This window comes from Oxyura jamaicensis, chromosome 6 (assembly GCF_011077185.1).
Source record: "Oxyura jamaicensis isolate SHBP4307 breed ruddy duck chromosome 6, BPBGC_Ojam_1.0, whole genome shotgun sequence".
NCBI classification, from domain to species: Eukaryota; Metazoa; Chordata; class Aves; order Anseriformes; family Anatidae; genus Oxyura; species Oxyura jamaicensis.
In genome coordinates this window covers 27,448,213-27,467,421 of record NC_048898.1, presented here as the reverse complement: position 1 = coordinate 27,467,421, position 19,209 = coordinate 27,448,213, and the positions used below count along the sequence as shown (strand labels likewise).

Genomic DNA, 19,209 nt, shown 5'->3' with positions numbered 1-19,209 from the left:
TTTTTTTTTTTAACGATGCTACGGAGGTAGGTTTAATCCATTATTCATTCCTGTTTCTGTAGGAATCAAAAGAGCGCCTCAAAGATGCAACAACAAAATTAACTCAAGCAAAAGAAGAAACAGACCAGATAAGGAAAAACTGTCAAGAAATGATAAAAACCTATCAGGTAAACACTTTTTCTCAGGAGATGGAATTAGTATTCAGGATCTGATTTTTACACCACTCCCCCATTTGTATCTTAAGCTGTAGCAGGGAAGAATCCTGTGTGAGCTACAATGTTGAGATGACCAATCACTGATTGCTTTGCTTGGAAAGTTGATAATCAGAAAATAAAAAGTTTGTCTTGATGGCATCTGGTGTGCAAGTCTGTCTTCACCTTCTCAGAATTATTGGCTACAAACCTATGGGAAAGTTGTTCAGTGATGTGAAAAGCTGTATATATACTAATAAAACAGGAAAGAGGGATATAAAACTAAAACTCTCCTTGTATCTTTTAATCTTTTAGGAGTCGGAAGAAATTAAATCAAATGAACTGGATGCAAAGCTCAGAGTAACTAAAGGAGAACTAGAAAAACAAATGCAGGAGAAGTCTGATCATCTGGAAGTAAGTATTTGGTGTATGGAGGCAGCACGGTTGCCTGGCTACCAGTTAACCTGGTAGTTAAAAATGCTATGAGTTTCGAACTTGAGAATTTTTTTAAGCTGCTTACATTTCTTGCCAGACATTTTTCTTCTTGGCCTAATACTCCATTTCACGTCTGCCTCCAATTCTGCTTATGGGAGGATGTTTTTAGTTATTACCCTGGACCAACTTCTAAGAAAACCAAATTTGTCCTCATCATATCATGATTTTCCCATAACTGCTCTTTCATTTATAAATGTGAATGTTGCCATAATTTAGAGCACAAATTCTAAGACAAGGCTGTCTTTCTTTGACCAGTATTTTGCTGAACTATGAGTCGGGATAGCTTCCATTCTCTGTAGAAATTTGCTATCCCATAAACTAGATTCTATAATGAGTACCTGCTCATGTGTGCACATATCATCTTCAGTTAAGCAAGTGTCAGAACATAGAACTTTCCCCAGGGTCTGTTGTGATGTCAGTTTGTACAACTAAAACTGAAATGTGCAATCCTATTTTTTTCTTTGCTTCTTTTAAGAATAAAGAAACTTCTGGGCGTTGCTTTTTTTTTTTCCTAGGCTTTTGCTTTTGTTTGTGGTGGCTGTTTCTCTATCTATATATAAGCAAAACAAACCTTTAAAGTACCTGTTTTATTTTTAGCCCAGCCCTCTCCGCTGTTGTGTTGGCCTGCATTCGCTTAGATTTTTTTGATATCCTAGGAAATGCCAGTGTCAATTTAGATTTCTCAATTAATTTCTCACTCTTTAAAAAGGTGCATCATGCAAAAATAAAAGAACTGGAAGACTTGAAGAGAACATTTAAAGAAGGCATGGATGAGCTTCGAACGCTGAGGACAAAGGTAACTTGTTGGATTGTAGGAGAGCACAATGCATAGTATTGGCTTTTGGAATAAGACTATATTCAATTTTTTTGTGTATAATTTTAGTTTGTTGAATAAATATTGTGATTAGAGACTGGCTTGCATGAGATCAGAAGGAGCACGTAACCGTGACTCTGGGTAGTCTTACTGAATCAGTTGGTCCATAGTACAGTATTTTGTTTTATGGTATGCAACTCATTTGACTGAAAAGTTAGGAGAAACATATTTAGTAAAGATCTCCTGAGTTTAGTAACTTTGGAAAATGAAAAATATCTGTCAAGTTTTCCTATCTGTGAAGCTAAGTTTGTAGACATGACACATTAGATGTCTGTTAAGGCGGTTATGCTATCCGTAACTTCTGAACTGTCTATAAATCAGCCTGCTGTTCCTTCAACCCAGATCTCAATAGGGCCTTAGAAAAAATGGATGAAGACATGACTGGATTTGGCTTTGAAATTGGAAAAGATGTCTTTGAAGTCTTTGAATCCTGGTGCATTAGTTCGAGTCTTCGGACAAGGCTAATGTTAATCAAACTTGCATAATTTGATATTTTTTGCATGTATTATTTCATCTATTTTTTTCTATGTTTTGTCTGTAAAACAGGATGTTACCGTTCTGAGCTAAAATCATCAAAAAGTAATTAACGTTTTGTCCAAAACGTTTTTTACATTTGATCAGCATAATTCATCCCCGAAGCTTGGGAGAATAAGTAGTTTCTGATTTTTCCAATTTAGGTGAAGTGTCTGGAGGATGAGCGCTTAAGAACAGAAGATGAGTTATCCAAGTATAAAGAAATCATTAATAGACAGAAGACTGAAATTCAGAGTTTGCTGGACAGAGTCAAAACTGTTGATCGTCTGCAGGATCAGCATCAGAGGTACAGCTATGCACTTTGAGGAATGATGTGACAGATTTTCTGGTATTTGGGAAGTTTTTCTTTATTGAAATTACAAAATGCTTTAAAACGTTGATAACGTGCAGAATCCTTGTCCTAATTTAAGTGTTCCTTTCTAAGGTGAATCAATCTCACTAGTAACAGAGAGAACCTTAATAGCTTCTTAGAAAACTAGTGGGTTTCGTCTCGGAAATCTAACTGAAGTGTTCACTTTTAAGTGTACCCTGTAAGAAGTTATGTCTTGTAGAAGCCTGCCCAGTGTTTGCTGTATTGAAAGATCCATCACGTCAAAATTGTGATGGATAAATTTAAGTATTTCACAGAAAAGGCTTTATATCCTTGATAGGTGCTATATACAGATAGTTCGGAGCACTTGTATTTCTGATGGATTAGTACTCATTCCGCTGTTCAAAGTTTCCTTGTTTAAGAACGTGAGGGATATAAAATCTTGGAAAGGAGTTGGGTTCATGGACAGTTCAGGAGTTTCTGAGCATATTTCTGCTTTTGTATGGTGCATATGAACTAGAATACAGAAATGCTATCCACTTCACTGATTCTAAACAAATACAACGGTGGTAGACAACTTTTGGATAAACAGAACCATTCACATGTCCCTTCTGTGCTTCTAAAGAGTTCTTATTTCTCACTCAAAAATATTTCTGTGGTTACATGCTTGGAGTTCAGAGAATGAAGCATTTTCCCATTTGCTGTATGTTGGTCAGCTGCATTGGCACTGTCTCCTCAGCTTTCCTAGGGAAACTGTGATCTGTTAGAGACAACTGAAGCTTAGACTTCAGTCAGTAACAGTTGTTTTTTTTTTTCTCTAGGGATCTTGTTAAATGAATTAAAACGAACTCAGTGATCACAGTGTGAAAACGACAGATGTGTTTTTCCAGTTATCTTTTCCTCTCAGTAGTTGAGATGTCCTTAAATGTCTCAATTTTTCCTATTAAGCTTGGATTGAGGTGTTTTTTAACATCTTGTCTGCACAACGCTCGCTACCACTGCATCAATTTTCATATAGTCTTTTATTTCTCTCTTAAAATGACTGACGTGTTTTCAGTACTCCCTAGGATGTTTGATAGAGTTGTGGAATCTCAACAAGAGATTGAAAACTTGGATCCATAAATTTCTGTTCTCTCTGAAACAGAAATTCTGGAAACTTAATCTGTTTTTCTTACTGTTGTTTAGAATAAATAATCTTGCTGCCTTTTATTTTCTTGGAAGCAAGTGAAAAGAATTTTGTCTTAATTCATGCAAAATCTCATCTATTTTCCTTTTATGAGAGAAGGGTTGAGGAAACAGGTTTCTTCCTTCTAGAAGGAATCTAGAAGATTGAGGTGAAACACCTCTAAATATGTAAAAAGGTATTATAAAGGGGAGGTTCAGCTAGTCTTTGTGTGCTGGAGCAAGGATAAAAATAAATGGGGTTTTGCAAGAAAGATTATTTTAGGTTAGATGCTGGATAACACTTGGCGTTGGATACTGATTACCTCCAGTGTTGCAGGATCTCCTTTTTGGAGAAGGGTAAGGATCAGTTGGAGATCTCTTCAGGATGGTCTAAACATTCAACTTTGTTTGGTTTGACCTTGACTGTTACATAGAAATTGCTCCTGTCATAATGAAACAACGTATTTAGGAAAGGGAAGTATGAGAATATTGGATTTGCAGGCCGTCCTCTTACCTACAGTCTTGTTTCTGACACCCTGTACTGAAGCATGTAAGTTGAGTACAGACCAGTGGTCACTTCATATCTGTGTCACATCAGTATTGCAACTTGTCATGAAATAGAATCTGCAAACTCCCTTCATTTTAAGGCAATCCAGTGATGAACGAGGTTCATCAGTGTTCCTGGGCATTGCCTGGTCTGAACCTAAACGCTTTTATTGCAGTAAGGTTTCATATCTGACGTCTTCAAGCTCAAGTTATTCCTAATAATATGCAATTCTTTTGGCAGAGATGAACAAGATATCAGTGCTTTAAAGGAAGAAGTAGATGGTCTCAATTCTCTTATTGCTGATCTCCAGAAGGACATTGAAGGTAGTCGGAAAAGAGAATCTGAGCTATTGATATTCACTGAAAAATTAACCAGTAAGAATGCACAGCTTCAGTCTGAAAACAATTCCTTACAGAGCCAGTTGGATAAGCTTTCTTACAGCGAAAGAGAGCTGCAGAATCAGGTGGAATGTGTTCAACAGGCTAAAGATGATCTGGTGAGTACGGCATTACTTGTTCATGCATTACTAAGATGTTTGGGGAACATTAATTCCACCACGTGTTTTTTTTTTTCACCTAACTGCAACTTGTTGTTGAGTTTGCCAGTCTGGTAGAATGAACACCTCATCTTTTTAAGAGGACAGAAATCCCAAGGCATGCGGCCTTGCATTTTCTGAAATAAATAAATAAATGAAAATTTAAAAATGTACCTGTACTGCACAGCTCTACATGCTGTCCTGCATCGTATAAGTATTTTAGAGTTCAGGAATCTTACTGCAGCATTGTGCTGTGCTGTGTATTTATTTGCAATGCTAGTTTTTAGCTTAAATGAAAAACGCAAGAGATTCTCGTGTATGCAAAGTACAGAGATAGAACTGTTGAGTGTACAGTGTGGTTAGGCAGGAATTCTTTTGGTACATGACTTGAAATCAAACTATAATTTCAGGCCACCAAGTTGCAGAAGGAGGAGGATCAGCGAAAGCTAGAGGTTGAGACACTACAGGCTCAGCTGGCTTCAGAGCAGAAAGAACTAACAGCACTGAAGACCCATGTGGATGAACTGAAAGATGAACTGACTACCCAGAAGCGCAAGCATGCAGCAAACCTGAAAGATCTCACAAAACAGCTTCAGCTAGGTTGAAATTCATTTCAGATATAATAAATCAGCCCAGTGTGTAAGCCCTTCACAGAGCCTAGCAGAGACTAAGGCTCCCGTCTGTGTATGCGTGCTGTTTGAGCGTAGCCCTTCTCACTTTCCCTGTCCCAAAAGAGTGAGCGAGCAAATTAAGACTTGAGAAAACTGCAGTGGCAGCAAACAGGCCCTAGCCTCAGTTGCCAGCCTTAAATAAAACTTTTGAAATGGGCTGAGTTATAAACTGAGAGTTTTATGTTGAGAGCTTTGTCCTCCTGTAAGTGACTGCCTAAATGTTACCGTGGGTAGGTACAGATCCTGATCTGAGTATGAGTATAGTCAAAAGCTGCCAGAAGTTTCCTAGCTCTTGACTGTACCAGGAATTATTGGTGTGAGTTACTGTTTAGTATGTTAAACAGAGCAGTTATTAAAGATGGATGGATGTTGAGAGACTGATGATTAATTTTGTCAACAGATAGAAGTCATTACAGACTCGATAGTACGTATGTTCTGAATGCAGATAGATTTGAATGTATTCACACTTCTTTGAAATGTATTTGAAAGAAAAACTCTTACTGACACTGTGCAAGAGAAGTTATTTGTCTCTCTGTACATACATGAACAGCTGTGCATTTTCCTTTTCATCCCTACTGAATGAGTGGTACTTCTGGCTCGAGTACGGCTCTCAGCTCCCAGTAGTGATAGTCATGAGATCCCAGAACGGAGCTGCCGTTCTGTCATTCAGTGGTTATTTCTATAGCAGTCCCAGTCAAAGGCAAAATCAAATTCAAGTCTTGCTGTTCCCAGATAATCCTGTGTATGACATTACTTCAGCTGGAAATTGTTGCAGGGTCTTAGCAGATGTTGCATCCGGGTACTTCATGGCTGAGAAGGGAGCTGTTTTGGTTCTTTTGTCTTTTCCCCATCAGATTTTAGCTGCTACCATTGTCTTTAGGTAGTCAAGCCATGTTAAATTACTGGAGGTCAGAGGATTAGAGTGTTTGTCATATCACACTGAGTCTTGGTTTTTAATGTCCTGTTGGTAACAATCACTTTATTATACTTCTAGCACGGAGGAAATTGGATCAGATGGAAAATGGTAATTATGACAAAGAAGTCAGCAGCATGGGGAGTCGTTCCAGTTCATCAGGTAATATAGCAAATAGCAGGGCTGCCAAAACAATCCTTCAATCTTAATAAGGTTGCCATGGTGTGCTGCTGTGAATTTAGCTCTTTCTGTGGTTTGTGCCTATGCAGTGTGTGGGCAGTCTCCCATTCAACCTGACAAAATAGCCTTTAAACACCAAAATGCACTTGGCTGAATGCAGTTAAAGGTGTTTATTCTTATTACAAGATTAAAGCTTGATGTTTATATGTTTAGGGTCTTCTTAAATGCAAGACTGTTGTTGTTGCTTTTACGTTTGGAGGAAGCTCAGAGGACTGCAGTTTTTAGACAACCCTCTTAAATGCAGCTGTGGCAAAACAAAAATTAGCAGCAGCTTCCAAGATTGTTTAATTGCCTTACTGACAGTTGCAACTGTTTAACTGATAAAAATCAATTAGCATGTTTAGAGGCATCAGTGAATTTGTGTAGAATTCATTACTTTCTATCCAGTTAGAAGTAGAACGGTTATCTCTAACGCTGAAAACAACAGCTGTTCTCTTCCTCAGTATCTTTGGATTTTAAATTGGGTTAGGTATGCTGAAGTAGTTTGTAATCTTTCTGTATAAGAAAGGGGTGAACAGAAAGAAAAAAATACTTGAAGCTCTACGTGAACAGCGCTGCAAATGGTTTATAATGTAGGGCTCTTGTCAGTCTGTACACAGTTCTCATGGTTGTGATTTTAGTGGACTCTAAAGTAGATCTGTTTGAAAATCAGCTCAGTCTTGTACAAAGTAATATTAATGAATGACTACTTCTGCAGGACTAAGTGTTGCTGAAGTACGTACAGTGATGCTAATGGAATTATGCCCATAACTAGGGGACTACACGCTGTTCCAGCATGTGTTTAAATGGCGTAAATGCTGTTTGTTGTAGAAACCCACTCACGTATAAGGGAAACTGACATTCTGAAGAAAATATCCTAAGCTACTAAAACGTAATGAACGCGCTGCACTGGCGGAGACGTTTTATTTGTGGCAAAAGTAAAAAGAGCTTTAAAATCTGAATGTGTTGGCAGGGTCCCTGAACGCACGCAGCAGTAATGAGGATCGGTCACCTGAGAACACTGGATCTTCAGTGGCTGTGGACAGCTTCCCGGAGGTGGACAAGTCTATCTTGGTTGAAAGGATACTGAGGCTGCAGAAAGCACATGCTCGAAAAAATGAAAAGATGGAGTTTATGGAGGATCACATTAAACACCTTGTGGAGGAAATCAGGAAAAAAACTAAGTATGTTCTGAGTTTGGTTCATGCAGTTTTCAATGTTGGGTATACATATACTGAAGTACACACGAGACTTTTTCTTTATAAATTCTTACTGTAGCTCTATTGTCAACTTTATGTTGTTGAAATGATTTGTTGAAGTTATGACGTATAAATTTATGAACAGCGTTGCTTCAATGACCATTCAAAAACAGATAAATTCAACTGTGCGTGCTGGTTTAAAAAAGGCAAAAATATTGCTCCCCACTTGGTGTTTTCATGGGTTAATATCACTTGATACTCAGTTGCTACTGAGAACTGTCAGCAGTGCTGCAAATCTAATCCCAGGGTCTTGAGTCAGGCAGATAATAAATAAAGCATGCAATGAGAGTCGCTCCTAGAGAAGTTGGTTTAAACAACACTTCTTGCATGCGTGAGATCTCTGAGCAAGTTTGAGTGTAATACCTAGATGTACAGGTGATCACCTTACTGTCCTTCTTGCTCTCATGGCTTGCTTGATTATCTAGTGCTCTTTCCAGTTAGAGCAGATGGTGCCACACTTCTGTAATAGGTCTGTGCTGTGTGCTGAGACAGGTTCAATGGGACACCGAGGTGATTTTAAAACTGAAGACTGCGTCATACTTCATATGCCAAGTTGAGATTGCACAGTATTTCAACTTTTGGGGTAAATGGCATTGTCTAACAGGTCATTTGACCTTTTAGCAAAGAAAAATAGAGGCATATTTTTGTACCCTTTTTCACTTCAGTAGCAATATTACTTTCTCAAAGTACTTTAGGATATGTAAAACTTGCGTGTTTTAGTGTCCCAGCTTTCCATAACCTCCTATAGCATCTATGGTACCTTAGGTTTTCTGCTGTCATAGAAATTGCAGGCCTTTACTGCCTAATACAGTACTGCTTGAAATTAGAATTATTGTATGTCAGGAATGTGAAGTTATTTCAATGTCTGCCTTCTTACTACCTTGTAATGCCATGATGTCTTTTTAATTTTTGCCCAGAATTATTCAGAGTTACATTTTGCGGGAAGAAGCTGGCACGCTGTCCTCGGAGGCCTCTGACTTCAACAAAGTACACTTGAGTAGACGAGGTGGGATTATGGCATCTCTGTATACATCTCATCCCGCAGATACTGGTCTCACGTTAGAACTTTCCTTAGAGATAAACAGAAAGCTGCAGGCTGTGTTAGAAGATACATTACTGAAAAATATTACGCTGAAAGTGAGTATGCCTTTTGTTCTGTGTGCTCTCCTAGTTCTGAGTTACTCTCTTCAAAGAGATGCATGCTGTTAAAGGGAGGAGGGTTTTGGAAGTCAGCTCACTGAATTGGTGACAACTGGTTAATCAAAGGGTGCTGTAATGTGGTCCACTATGAAACTCTTTTGGGACCCTGTCATATGCTGTAGTAGAGGGCTGGTTCTCAGCAGGAAATGTAGGGCTGCCTGTTTGGCAGAGAAAAGGCCTTTGCATGTTCCCCCTGTCATGTGGGGGCTGCTTGGGCTCTGCGTGCCTGGTCCTGTGCCAGTTGCTGGGTTCCAAATTGAAACACTGGGGCAGCGTGCCTGCTGTGAGGAAGACAGCAGGCTGTGAAGAGTTGTGCAGCCTGCCAGCTGAACTGCCACGTTCTGCAGGAGCTGGACATCTCTTCCTGGGATTATCATTCCCCTTAGACACTACGCTTTGTAGAGACAGCCCGTAGAAGTAACTTAAGAAACCATATTAGTAACTGCAAAAAAAGACTTGCTCAAAGGATTGCATCCTTTACTGAAATGAGCTTCGTTTTCTCTACCTCTGTCTAATAATTTGCATTTATTCATGATACTTGAAAGTATCAATCTGCTGACAAAAATAGTAATTTTGACTTATTAGTGCATTTTGTGCTGATTTGGTTTGTTTTCTCTCTATAACTTAACCCATCCCTTCTTTCCCCCTAAGGAAAACCTTCAAACTCTAGGAACAGAAATAGAACGACTTAATAAACACAAGCATGAACTGGAACAGAGAATAAAGCAGACATAACTAACGCTTCTGTGGAATAACTGATACGAAGATGCAGAAAAGGCAGGTGCTACAGACCACTGTTTTTCTACATTTTTCCTGAAATTTGATTGCCTGCCAGCACAAGCATCCAGTATTTTGTATACACAGCCTGTAGTCATACAGGCTGCTCTTACTCGTGAGAGATACACAGGGTTTGGCATCAGTGTTGTTCTGTCTACCCAATAGCAGCCTGAGGTGTTGCTGAATTTTCCTACACACTACATTTATCTAAAACGTTTATTTGAAATGACATACAGATGCTTTGCAGTGCATACTGTTTTCAGTGAGTTGCAGTGAGATTTTCATTTCTACACTGTATAATTAATCAGTCTTTTAATGATGGAGCTTGAAAAAAATAAACCAATTATGTTTTAATTGCTGTTGAACATATCCAGTGCTACTGAGCTTTAAGGGCTTTCAGATATTATTTCCTTTCTTGCATATTACTTCTAATGTTTAGGTTGATCAAGCATTTTTGACAAATGCATGGAAAAATGCTTTGTCACAAATTTTTTAAGTGATGACCATGACATTGGTTATTTTCTGCTTTGGGTTAGCGTTCATTGGGTCAGTTTCTGTATTCAAAAGAAGTGAAACGAAACTACAGTAAAACTAAGGGATTAAGAAACCTTCAATTATTGAGGATGTGCAACAGAAACAAACATCAATTCAGCAAATCCTGTAAACCCCTGATCTTTAGGTGTATGGATCTAAAGAAGTCTGATCTCCGATATTTGGTTAATAAAGTTCTGTCCTTTTTTATAACTAACAACATTTTAAAAAATAAGAGTTAAACTGCCCACTGTTACATATGTACAGATAGACATAGTGCTTGCATCTGTTTTCAGATGAAGGAAAATTTTTCAGAGACAAATAGAAACTTAATAAGTTCTCTCATTAGCTATGAATAGACCAACCCGTGAAGGTGGTGGTAAGAAATGGAAAATATATCTAAATGGGATTTTGTTCTGTTGGTTGGACTGTAAAAGTGGCATAGAAATGTGTGTGACTCCGTAATTTTACTGTTGTGAAGAATTAAGATGGTTAAAATGGTGTGACTGAGAATTGTTGTTTAATCCCTCAGTGTCTGAGAGGGTGACAGCAGAAGAGGATCAAGGTGACAAGTTTTTAGTTTCACAACATCACGTTCGCATTTTAATTCCAAGATACATAATTCACGGGATCTGAAATGTCTATTCCAGCAGTAAATGCATTATCAGTGTGTTTATTGCCTTCTGACCAAAATGTGTTGACCAGTTCCCACTGTAAATACATACATTGGGTTTTTCTTAAATACTTGAACTTCCAGTTATCATGAAAAAAGATTCAGTGTACATTCGTATGCTAGAGCATACAAGGAGGAGTTATGAAAGCATCTAGGTGACTTAGGGGTGTGTCACATGAGCATCGTAATGAACCAAAATGAGCAAAATAGTTGGGTACAAGACAGTGGGATAGGCACTTCTGAAAGCACTTGCAGGATCTAGACTTGTTTGTGGTCCATAGAGCTTCAGGATGGGCTCTTTGGATAGCCCGTCCCTTCAGTGTCAGTGGAGTAAGTGTTTGGAAAGGGAGGGTGGAAACGAGTGATGTAAACCCTGATGGGCGTCGTAGAAGCTGTGAGCCTTTAAGCTGGGTGGGTTTTATACATATATGTATATTTTTTTTAAACTCCTGAGAACAATGTTTATTCAAAACGTTAGGGAATTTTGACCAGCACAGTCATGGGACTACCTCTGCTTTATTGTTGCTTAAGCGATGTGGAGAGGAAAATTCCTGGCTCTGCTGAAACAGACTTGTCCCCAACTTCTGGGAAGCTGAGATTTAACCCCGAGCGAACAGGCAGTTGGTCGTGACTGAGCTAGACCTTCTGCTGAAGGAAAGTATTTAGAAAGACCAATTTGCATGTCGAGACATAGCTTAGCTTTTGTATGTTGGCGTTTTCATGCTTTAATGTACCAGATCTCTGGATATTTTCAGGTGTTCAGCTGAATGACTCCAGTATTTTAGATACGATGTTAATATTGTAATCATTTAATATATGTTCTTCAGGTGTACAATGTGAATGAAGGAGAGGTGTGGTGCAGATGGAATAAGTGCAATGACATTGTGGAAATTCTTATTTCTTTTTGGCATGGTTGTTTCTCCATTTAAGTTATTTGAGAAACCTAGTTAGTTGCCCTCCTGCCCTGCTGGAAATGCTGCTTTCCTCTCTGTAGCACTAAAAACTTCCCGGACTTTTTTCCCCACTGCTTAAGGAGACACACAAAGCTGTCGAACTTTCACTTTACGTAAATACCATGCACAACATGCAGACTAAAGTCATCATCAGGAGGCTTTATTTTAAGCATACCTGTTAGAGATAGAAGCTCCACTGTAGTTGGCACATTAACAAGTGACTCTATACAGTTAGCCCAGAATGTGAGGAGCACATGACAGGGTCAGCCAGCAACCCTGCATAAAGATGTTGCTCAGTCCTGAGAGCTAATGGAGTATTAGCCATGTAAACGTTGGCAGGCCACCTGCCTTCTGTTCTGGTGGGGTAGATGGCCAGCAGTGTGATACTGTTGGTGCACACAACAGGAACCCTTGTGAAAAGGTGCGTTTCTGTGGGATGATTCACACCGTTGAACACCAGTGGGTGCAAGGCTTGGTTTATTACATTTCATTTAGCCTTGTTCTGGAGACTTTGTGTGTTATGAGCAAGAGATTGAGAACTGTCCTCAGATAAAATACATTTTGCTGATGAACTGATAAACGAATTTTGAAGACAGCCTGGAGCAATGAGCACATACCTGTCACTGAATCTCAGTGTCCATTAGATGTGTGATTGCCACAGGCTCTTCTGCAAGTTCCAAGCTGGTAGCTAGTTGTATCCCACAGGCTAAAACATCTGATTCCTGAACACTCAGGGTGCTCTTTTAAACCAAACATTTAACATCCAGATGTTCTCAGAGGCCCTACAGGAAGGCTAACGGTGGTTTTGTACTCTCTGTAAAATCTTATGCTGTCATTGTCTAAAGCTAGATCCTCTGAACTGAAGAATACTTTTTTCTTTGTTTCTTTCCTGTAGAAATCACTGGCTTTCTGCTTCATAGGCTTGTGCAATAATTTTAATTTCAGTCTCCAGAATGCAATGGAGGTCAGTTTGTTCTCAGATCCGTTCTCGTGATACGCTCTCATCTTCTTAACTTGTTGCTGGCAACACCTACAGTATCTCCAGCTGCTAAATCTGAAGTTACTCTTTTGAAATAGTTTTCATTACAGTAGTTCAGTTCATAACTGAACAAAACAATAACAGATCACATCTCTGGCTTCCACTGAATTGAGTGTAAAGCTGTTTGCCTGCGTGCTGCAGGGACCCTGCAGGAATCTAGGAAGATTCAGAGCTCAGGGCCTGACAGCCCTCTAGGAATGGGCTTTGACCCTTCCAGCTGCCAATGTGATGGGGAATACCAACAGTAGGTGGCACTAGAAATCAGACTCACCGTGTCTCCCCAGCCACCTGAAACCCTTCAGGAGGCAGACAGCTGAGCTGCAGAGGGAGCTGGGTGGCATTTACAGCTTTTCCAAGAGGGATGGCATTTCCTTCCTGTTTTCATGTTCAAACTGAAACTATGTTAAATCTTCCAATATATGTATGTGTTGTCTGAATATACAGAGTGTCTATTGATTCAATTTTGTAGATACTTGTTTCTGTATAAAGTTTTTGAAGATATCGCTATACATTATGTATATATTGTACTTTGAAATAATAAACCTACAAATGCGTGAAAGTCTGCTGTGGGTCTGTGGTTCCTGCCTACACACTGCTGCCTGACGCCGGGTCGCACAGGTACCTGCGTAGCTGCATTTTTCTGCTGCACCCCCTAAGCAAGAGGTAGGTGGCAGTGTGTCGTTGCTGTGTACCGCAGGTGCTGGCAGCCAGCCTAACGGCGAAGCCAGGGAAAAGTAGAGCTGGGCATGTTCATCTCTGGGAAGCTGGGCTGAGACTTCTCCATCCTGAAGACAGGCAATAGGTGTGCTGTAATTAGATGCTGCTGTGAGCCATTAGCAATTCCAGTAAGTGGTCTGAATGCTGGAGTCCTCTTTTTTCCTTGTGTAATGTGAATTTGATAATCCCGGTAGCAAAGGCCCCGTTCCATTGGTCACTCTGCCTCAGATATACCGTGTTTGCTGCTCTGGTTTATTTATTCAGCTATACAGGTGTAACATAACAGCAGTATGACTAATATACAAGCTGTGTTTTGTTTTGTTTTGTTTTTTAACTTTTTTTAAGTGATGCTGTCAGATTGCAGGCTGTTCATTGTGGCTACTCTTTTAAGTCCAGGAATCAGATATGCAGAGGCTGTGCTGCCCTTTCAAACTGGTTGCGTGGAGACTGAGACAGGGGAAGAAGGAAGACCAAGAATAGGGTAACTTAAGGAGTTTATTCTAGTATCTCCCAGAGAATGTTAAGTGAAAAAAGGGAGGGGTGCTATTTTCTGTTGGAATTTTAATGGCACACTAGCGCTGGCTTTCTGGGAGTAGGGTGAGGGTTCCCAGTGTGTTTTCTGGTTGCTGTTATCTGCATCGCCCTTTGCTGGAGTTGTTTGCAGTTCACTGTCTTTCTTCCAGCCTTTTCCATTGGGAGCAGATGCAGCTCTTGCTGACAGATGAAGCGAAAAGCCAGGATTTATTTGTGCTCCCAAGTACTTAGCAGTGCTACTTGGAAACATCAGCTTGAAGCAAAACTTCCTCAAATAGAAACCTTAGTTTGGGTGGTAGTTGCAAGTAGCCACTTGGCAAACTTTGCACCCCCGTTTTGCAGATATGTCTGTGTTTTGGACGGGCACAACTATAACAACTATACTTGCAGAGGAAAGGTTCTCACAGCACGCTGTTAAGCACTCAGCCCTGCAGCAAGCCAGTCTGATACCGGAGCTATTGGGTAATAAATACCCAACCCAGAGCTAGCAGTCTACTTCTCTAGCCGGCTGTGAAAGAGGAAATCCGCGCTGCTATTTTCCTCTCCCTGCCCTATTTTAAGGGTTTTTAATAGAGAGACATGGTTGGGGTTTTGTTGTTGTGGTTGTTTTTATGCTATTTTACATTAAACCACAGTGGGTCTGTGCCAGATTTTGCAAGATTTTTGCATGCATAAAGTAACTTCTTGTAGAAGAGTGAGTGCCGATGAACAAGTTGTTCTCATACCCTGTACAAATATGCTGTTAGATATGTTTATGGCTGTTCTGCTCCGTTGGATGCCCTATATTCAGGAAATCTCCAGCCTTCAGGCATTGCAGGGCTCTTCACCATGTGCTGCAGCTGATCTCAGGGCTGCTGTAATGCCCCAAGTGAAGCACCTCCCTAACTAACAGGCTGAATTAATTCTGGTCTTGAATGCCTATGGGCTACTTACGGAGTTTCTATTTAGAAAATAATCCAGAGGGTAGGAAAGCAGCACACGAAAGCCCTGAGAAGTCTGTGCTCTCTAACAAAATGCTGGTGTTTGTGACATTAGGTAGGTGAGCACAACCTTGCAGGCATGGCCTTTCCTTTTGGGGTCACTGGCATGTCCTTAAATGATATCCTGGGGTGTCCAACCTGCAGGCATTCGGGAACAGGTGCTGCCTTTGAAGACGGAGATGTCTTGAAGCAAGGTGTGAATTTAGGGCACTGTTTTTCAAGCTGTGGTCAGTCAGAAGTAAATGCACCTGTGGTTTCAGAGGGCTTCATGCCTTGCTGCCGACTGTTCTTGCCTCGCTGCTGGAAGGAGCGGCCCACGCAATCTGACAGCACTGTTTGTGAGGTTGCCCTGTAAAAGCAGCCAGTTAAAAATGCTTTGAAAGAAGAATTTGCTACTAAATCTGAAATTAACTCCAGTCAATGCATGGCACAGGGGAGAGGAAGGAAGTGAGAATCCCTTATATCAGTGCTGCAGGTAAAAGCAGCATATGGCAAGGTTACGGGCTGAGAACAAGCTTAGTACTGGTCAGCCTAAACCTGTTTTGTGCTTCTGCAAATGGTCCCCTGGAAACTGTGGCAACTCAGAGACAAAAACACTGAGTTTGACCTCGGAGCTGTAACCCATTAATGGTGTAAATGGCTTGTGCTATGCTGGCCTGGCTTTACTGCAGTAATTAGATTATCACACAGCCTCAGTCCTCCGTGCTGTAGGGACAGGAGCTCCTTGAGTGAGGCAGGACAGCTGGCAGCAAAACCCCTGCCTGGCTCCAGGTGAACCTGCCCCTGCATCCACAGTGCCTTGTTTCCCTTTGCTTTATGTGGGCATTTCTGAGCACTCGCACAGACCCAGCTGGAGCCAAATAGGCGTTTTCTGTCAGCAACAACAGGCAGAGGGAAGCCTCAGCTTTGTAAACTAAGCTGGTGAAGAGAGCAGTGATCAACCTGTGTGTCTGTGGCCCCACGGATGCTCTGAAGCCTCCTTTCCGAAGTTGTGCAGTTTGGGCCACACAATCCCAATAACAAATGCATTGAGACGGGTGGGCTGCTGGCAGCAGATGACTTCTGCATTGGCACTTCAGAAGTGAAGGTGCATCTCTAAACCAGGGCCTTGCAAACCACCACTTGCATCAAGTTGCTTTTGCTCCTAAGGTAGGTGAAGCCCTTGGAATAGAGACGTGATGGATTTGGCAGTAAGCCCGTAGCACGAGGCTCCTAGATTGCTTTTTGTTGTTGTTACTTGAATTACGTCAAACAACTTCCCTCTCTTAGACTTTCCTTGCAGTCTTCCAAGGCTGCTTGTTGACAATGAAAGACCATTCAGCTGTTTCAAACGGATTTGACCTTGCTTGGGTTAGTGACAGAGCCAGTACCTGGCTGGCAGTGGTCACCTTGTAATGCCAAACCAACTCTGATGTGTACCTCACTAAATAAAAAGTTTGGGCAACTGCAAGCCCTGCTGTGGCATGTTGGCAGGCAAGCTCCCTCCCATCACACTGAAGGAGAGTGTGATTTATTTTTCCTTGGCTTTGGCAGTAGCTGAAACAATAGAATTGTCCCCAAAGACTGGGGCACGTGAGCCAGCACCGTTTCTCCAGAGAGCAGTAAATGGAGGGACTCATGTTTAATTGTGTACTGGAGCAAACATTGGAAGTAAAACACAAAACAACCCTCCCACCCCAGTCACTGAGTTCAGCACCAAGTGCTAAGGGAGGTTTCTGGCAGGGAAGGCAGGCTTGGACGGGCGAGCGAGGAAGCGAGGCACTTCCACCGGCTCTGAGTCACCAGCCCCACCGGCTGGAAAAAAACCCGGTCTTCCAGCTATGTGGCTTTGGTGATGGTTTCTCTGGAGGGAGACTGGCTTTGCTTGCCCAGACCATGAAGATCTGCTCCTTGGGAATTGCAAAAACCCAGCCTGTGGTGCCAGGATGGAGCAGGGAAGGAGGCTTCTGTCTGTGGGGCCTTCCCGCTTGTGAATGCAGGAACCAGGTTGCTCCACAGCATGGGGGAGGCTAGGCTCTAGCAGAGCCTTCATTTCTGAAATTATCCTACTTCCAAAAAACAATTCCCAAGTTCAGTTTGGTTTTGTGCCCTTAAAAGGTTTCAGAAGGCAGTGAGCTTGGATTAGGCCCCGTTACTTCTGGTTTCTGGAAACGCGGCCGGGCAGATGTGCAGAGGCTGAGCAGAAATGGTGCGGGCAGGCCCAGGCCTGGTTTCCTGCCCGGTTCTGGGTGAGGGGAACCGCTGCAGATAAGCAGGAAAGGCTTAGCAGTGAAGCACGGGGGAGAGAAAGGGGCTGGGATGAGGCTAGCTGATGAAAAGCTAAGAGATAGGGGAAAAAGGAACTATTTTATAAGGAAGGCAGTCCCAGCGCGGCAGCCAGGGGCCTCGCCGGCCTGGGCCTGGCGTGCAGCCGGCAGCACCATCTGAGCTTCTCCTTGCTGAACCCCGAGCATCCCAAACATCCACTTCTAAGTGGAGATATGTGAAAAAGAAACAGAAGGGACTGACTGTTTTTGGCAATGTGGCACAACAATCGCTTTTGCGGGGAAATGCTTCCAGCAGCACTTTCTCTCAGAGAAATGGCCGGGCTGATTTTTTTTTCCTGTTCCATCCTAGTTCCTATGACACAGCCTCCGGCCACCCTCCTGCCCCGTGTCCTTCTGGTCCTGAAGGCATCGCTTGCTGTCCATCCCTCGAAAGCAAAGGCGAGGCTGGCACCATTGACAGGGCACTGCCCACAGCCCAGCTCCATCCCTGTGGTGCTGGGACAAGGACAAGGCCTCTGGCAGGGGAAAGAGGGGACAGGGACACACACAGCCCCCTGCAGGGCTGGGACATGCAAATGAAAATAAGTGGGTATGGAAGGAGAAAAAGGAAGATTCGGACTGCAGATCAAGGCCGTTATAGGATTTCTGATGGGTTTAAAGGAGAAAAAGATTGTTGCTGAGGGCAGGGAGGGAGGGGATGGGGGGGAATGTCTTGGTTTTGTTTTACCAAAAAGCGATGGTAAGAAATATAATTTGTAATATAAAAAATAACTCTGTACTGATGATTTGACTGTCAGCTCTTAAAATGTGGGTTGTGTTCTAATATGATGAAAAATGTGTGGATCCAGCAAAAGCCTGTAGTAATGCTGTAGGAAGGTGGAGGCAGAACTGCCAGGAGCAAGGAATGGGCTTTGCTAAAATGCTGAGGGAAAAATGCAATCCCAAATTCATCTGCTGGAAAGGTGTATATCCAGAGCAGGACAAGCAAAACGTGACACTACATTGGTAGATGCAGTGAAGAAAAACACAACAGAAAAAAATACCTCAAAATTATCTAGTTACAGTTCTTCTGAAATCTCATTGCACTGCCACTGACAAAGGTCTGAAAGCGGTTCATATGCCAGGCACGTACATCTATCATGCTGGGTAATGCTGCATCATCGTTTCCTGGTGCTCCTGTTTTCCTGTCTGTATCCATCTGTTGTCCTGTGTGAAGGTTAGATCACAAGCACTTGGGGGCTGGGAGGGATGGGTATTGCCTGTGCAGCATAAATTGTTCCTGATCCTCGCCTGGATATGCTAGGCACTGCTATCAAAAAGGAAAGTTCAAAGATTTCTTGTACATAGTATGAGGACAACTTTAATCCAAGATAAGTAGTGACGTGTGAAAATTAAAGGGGAAGAGAAATTGCATTAGCCTTTGTGAACAAGCAATGAAAGAATTGCAAAATAACTGCTTTGCAAAGTTTGGATTTGCAGAGGCAAGCGCAAGGTGCACGAAAGGGGAAACGGAGTGTGCAGCTAGCAAGTGTGCAAGGCTGCAAAGATTCCCTGATTGCAGTGCCAATAAAATCAAAACTGCAGCCAAGAAAAACATGGTTAAAATGATGCAATGTCATAACCCAGTAGAGTGGCGATGGCATGCTGAATAATCAAGAAGGAAAACATTGACAGCGTTAGTTAGTGTAACAGGGATAACTTCAACTTGCAGGCAAAAAGGGTGAATCTGTGGACCTGCCAACACAGGTACAGACAGAAGTCATGGCAATGTACCCTGAGGGACCTCGACCTTACCAAAAGCATCAGCCAGCCTTTCTCCAAGGGGC

The 19,209-nt window shown here is 41.8% G+C and overlaps 1 protein-coding gene across 3 annotated transcripts in view; it reads left to right on the top strand.

Moving 5' to 3' along the window:
• The window catches only part of CCDC186 (coiled-coil domain containing 186), a 33,163-nt gene extending 19,719 nt beyond the window's left edge, over nucleotides 1-13,444 (top strand). For all 3 annotated transcript variants that reach the window (XM_035329916.1, XM_035329918.1, XM_035329917.1), the window contains 11 exons: nucleotides 63-167; nucleotides 507-605; nucleotides 1,396-1,482; nucleotides 2,238-2,380; nucleotides 4,356-4,611; nucleotides 5,061-5,250; nucleotides 6,316-6,396; nucleotides 7,427-7,637; nucleotides 8,630-8,849; nucleotides 9,564-12,063; nucleotides 12,252-13,444. In XM_035329916.1, the coding sequence (XP_035185807.1) occupies nucleotides 63-167; nucleotides 507-605; nucleotides 1,396-1,482; nucleotides 2,238-2,380; nucleotides 4,356-4,611; nucleotides 5,061-5,250; nucleotides 6,316-6,396; nucleotides 7,427-7,637; nucleotides 8,630-8,849; nucleotides 9,564-9,647 (1,476 nt within the window). In that variant the 3' untranslated portion in view covers nucleotides 9,648-12,063; nucleotides 12,252-13,444. The remainder of the gene's footprint in view (nucleotides 1-62; nucleotides 168-506; nucleotides 606-1,395; nucleotides 1,483-2,237; nucleotides 2,381-4,355; nucleotides 4,612-5,060; nucleotides 5,251-6,315; nucleotides 6,397-7,426; nucleotides 7,638-8,629; nucleotides 8,850-9,563; nucleotides 12,064-12,251) is intronic.
• Nucleotides 13,445-19,209: the final 5,765 nt, after the last annotated feature.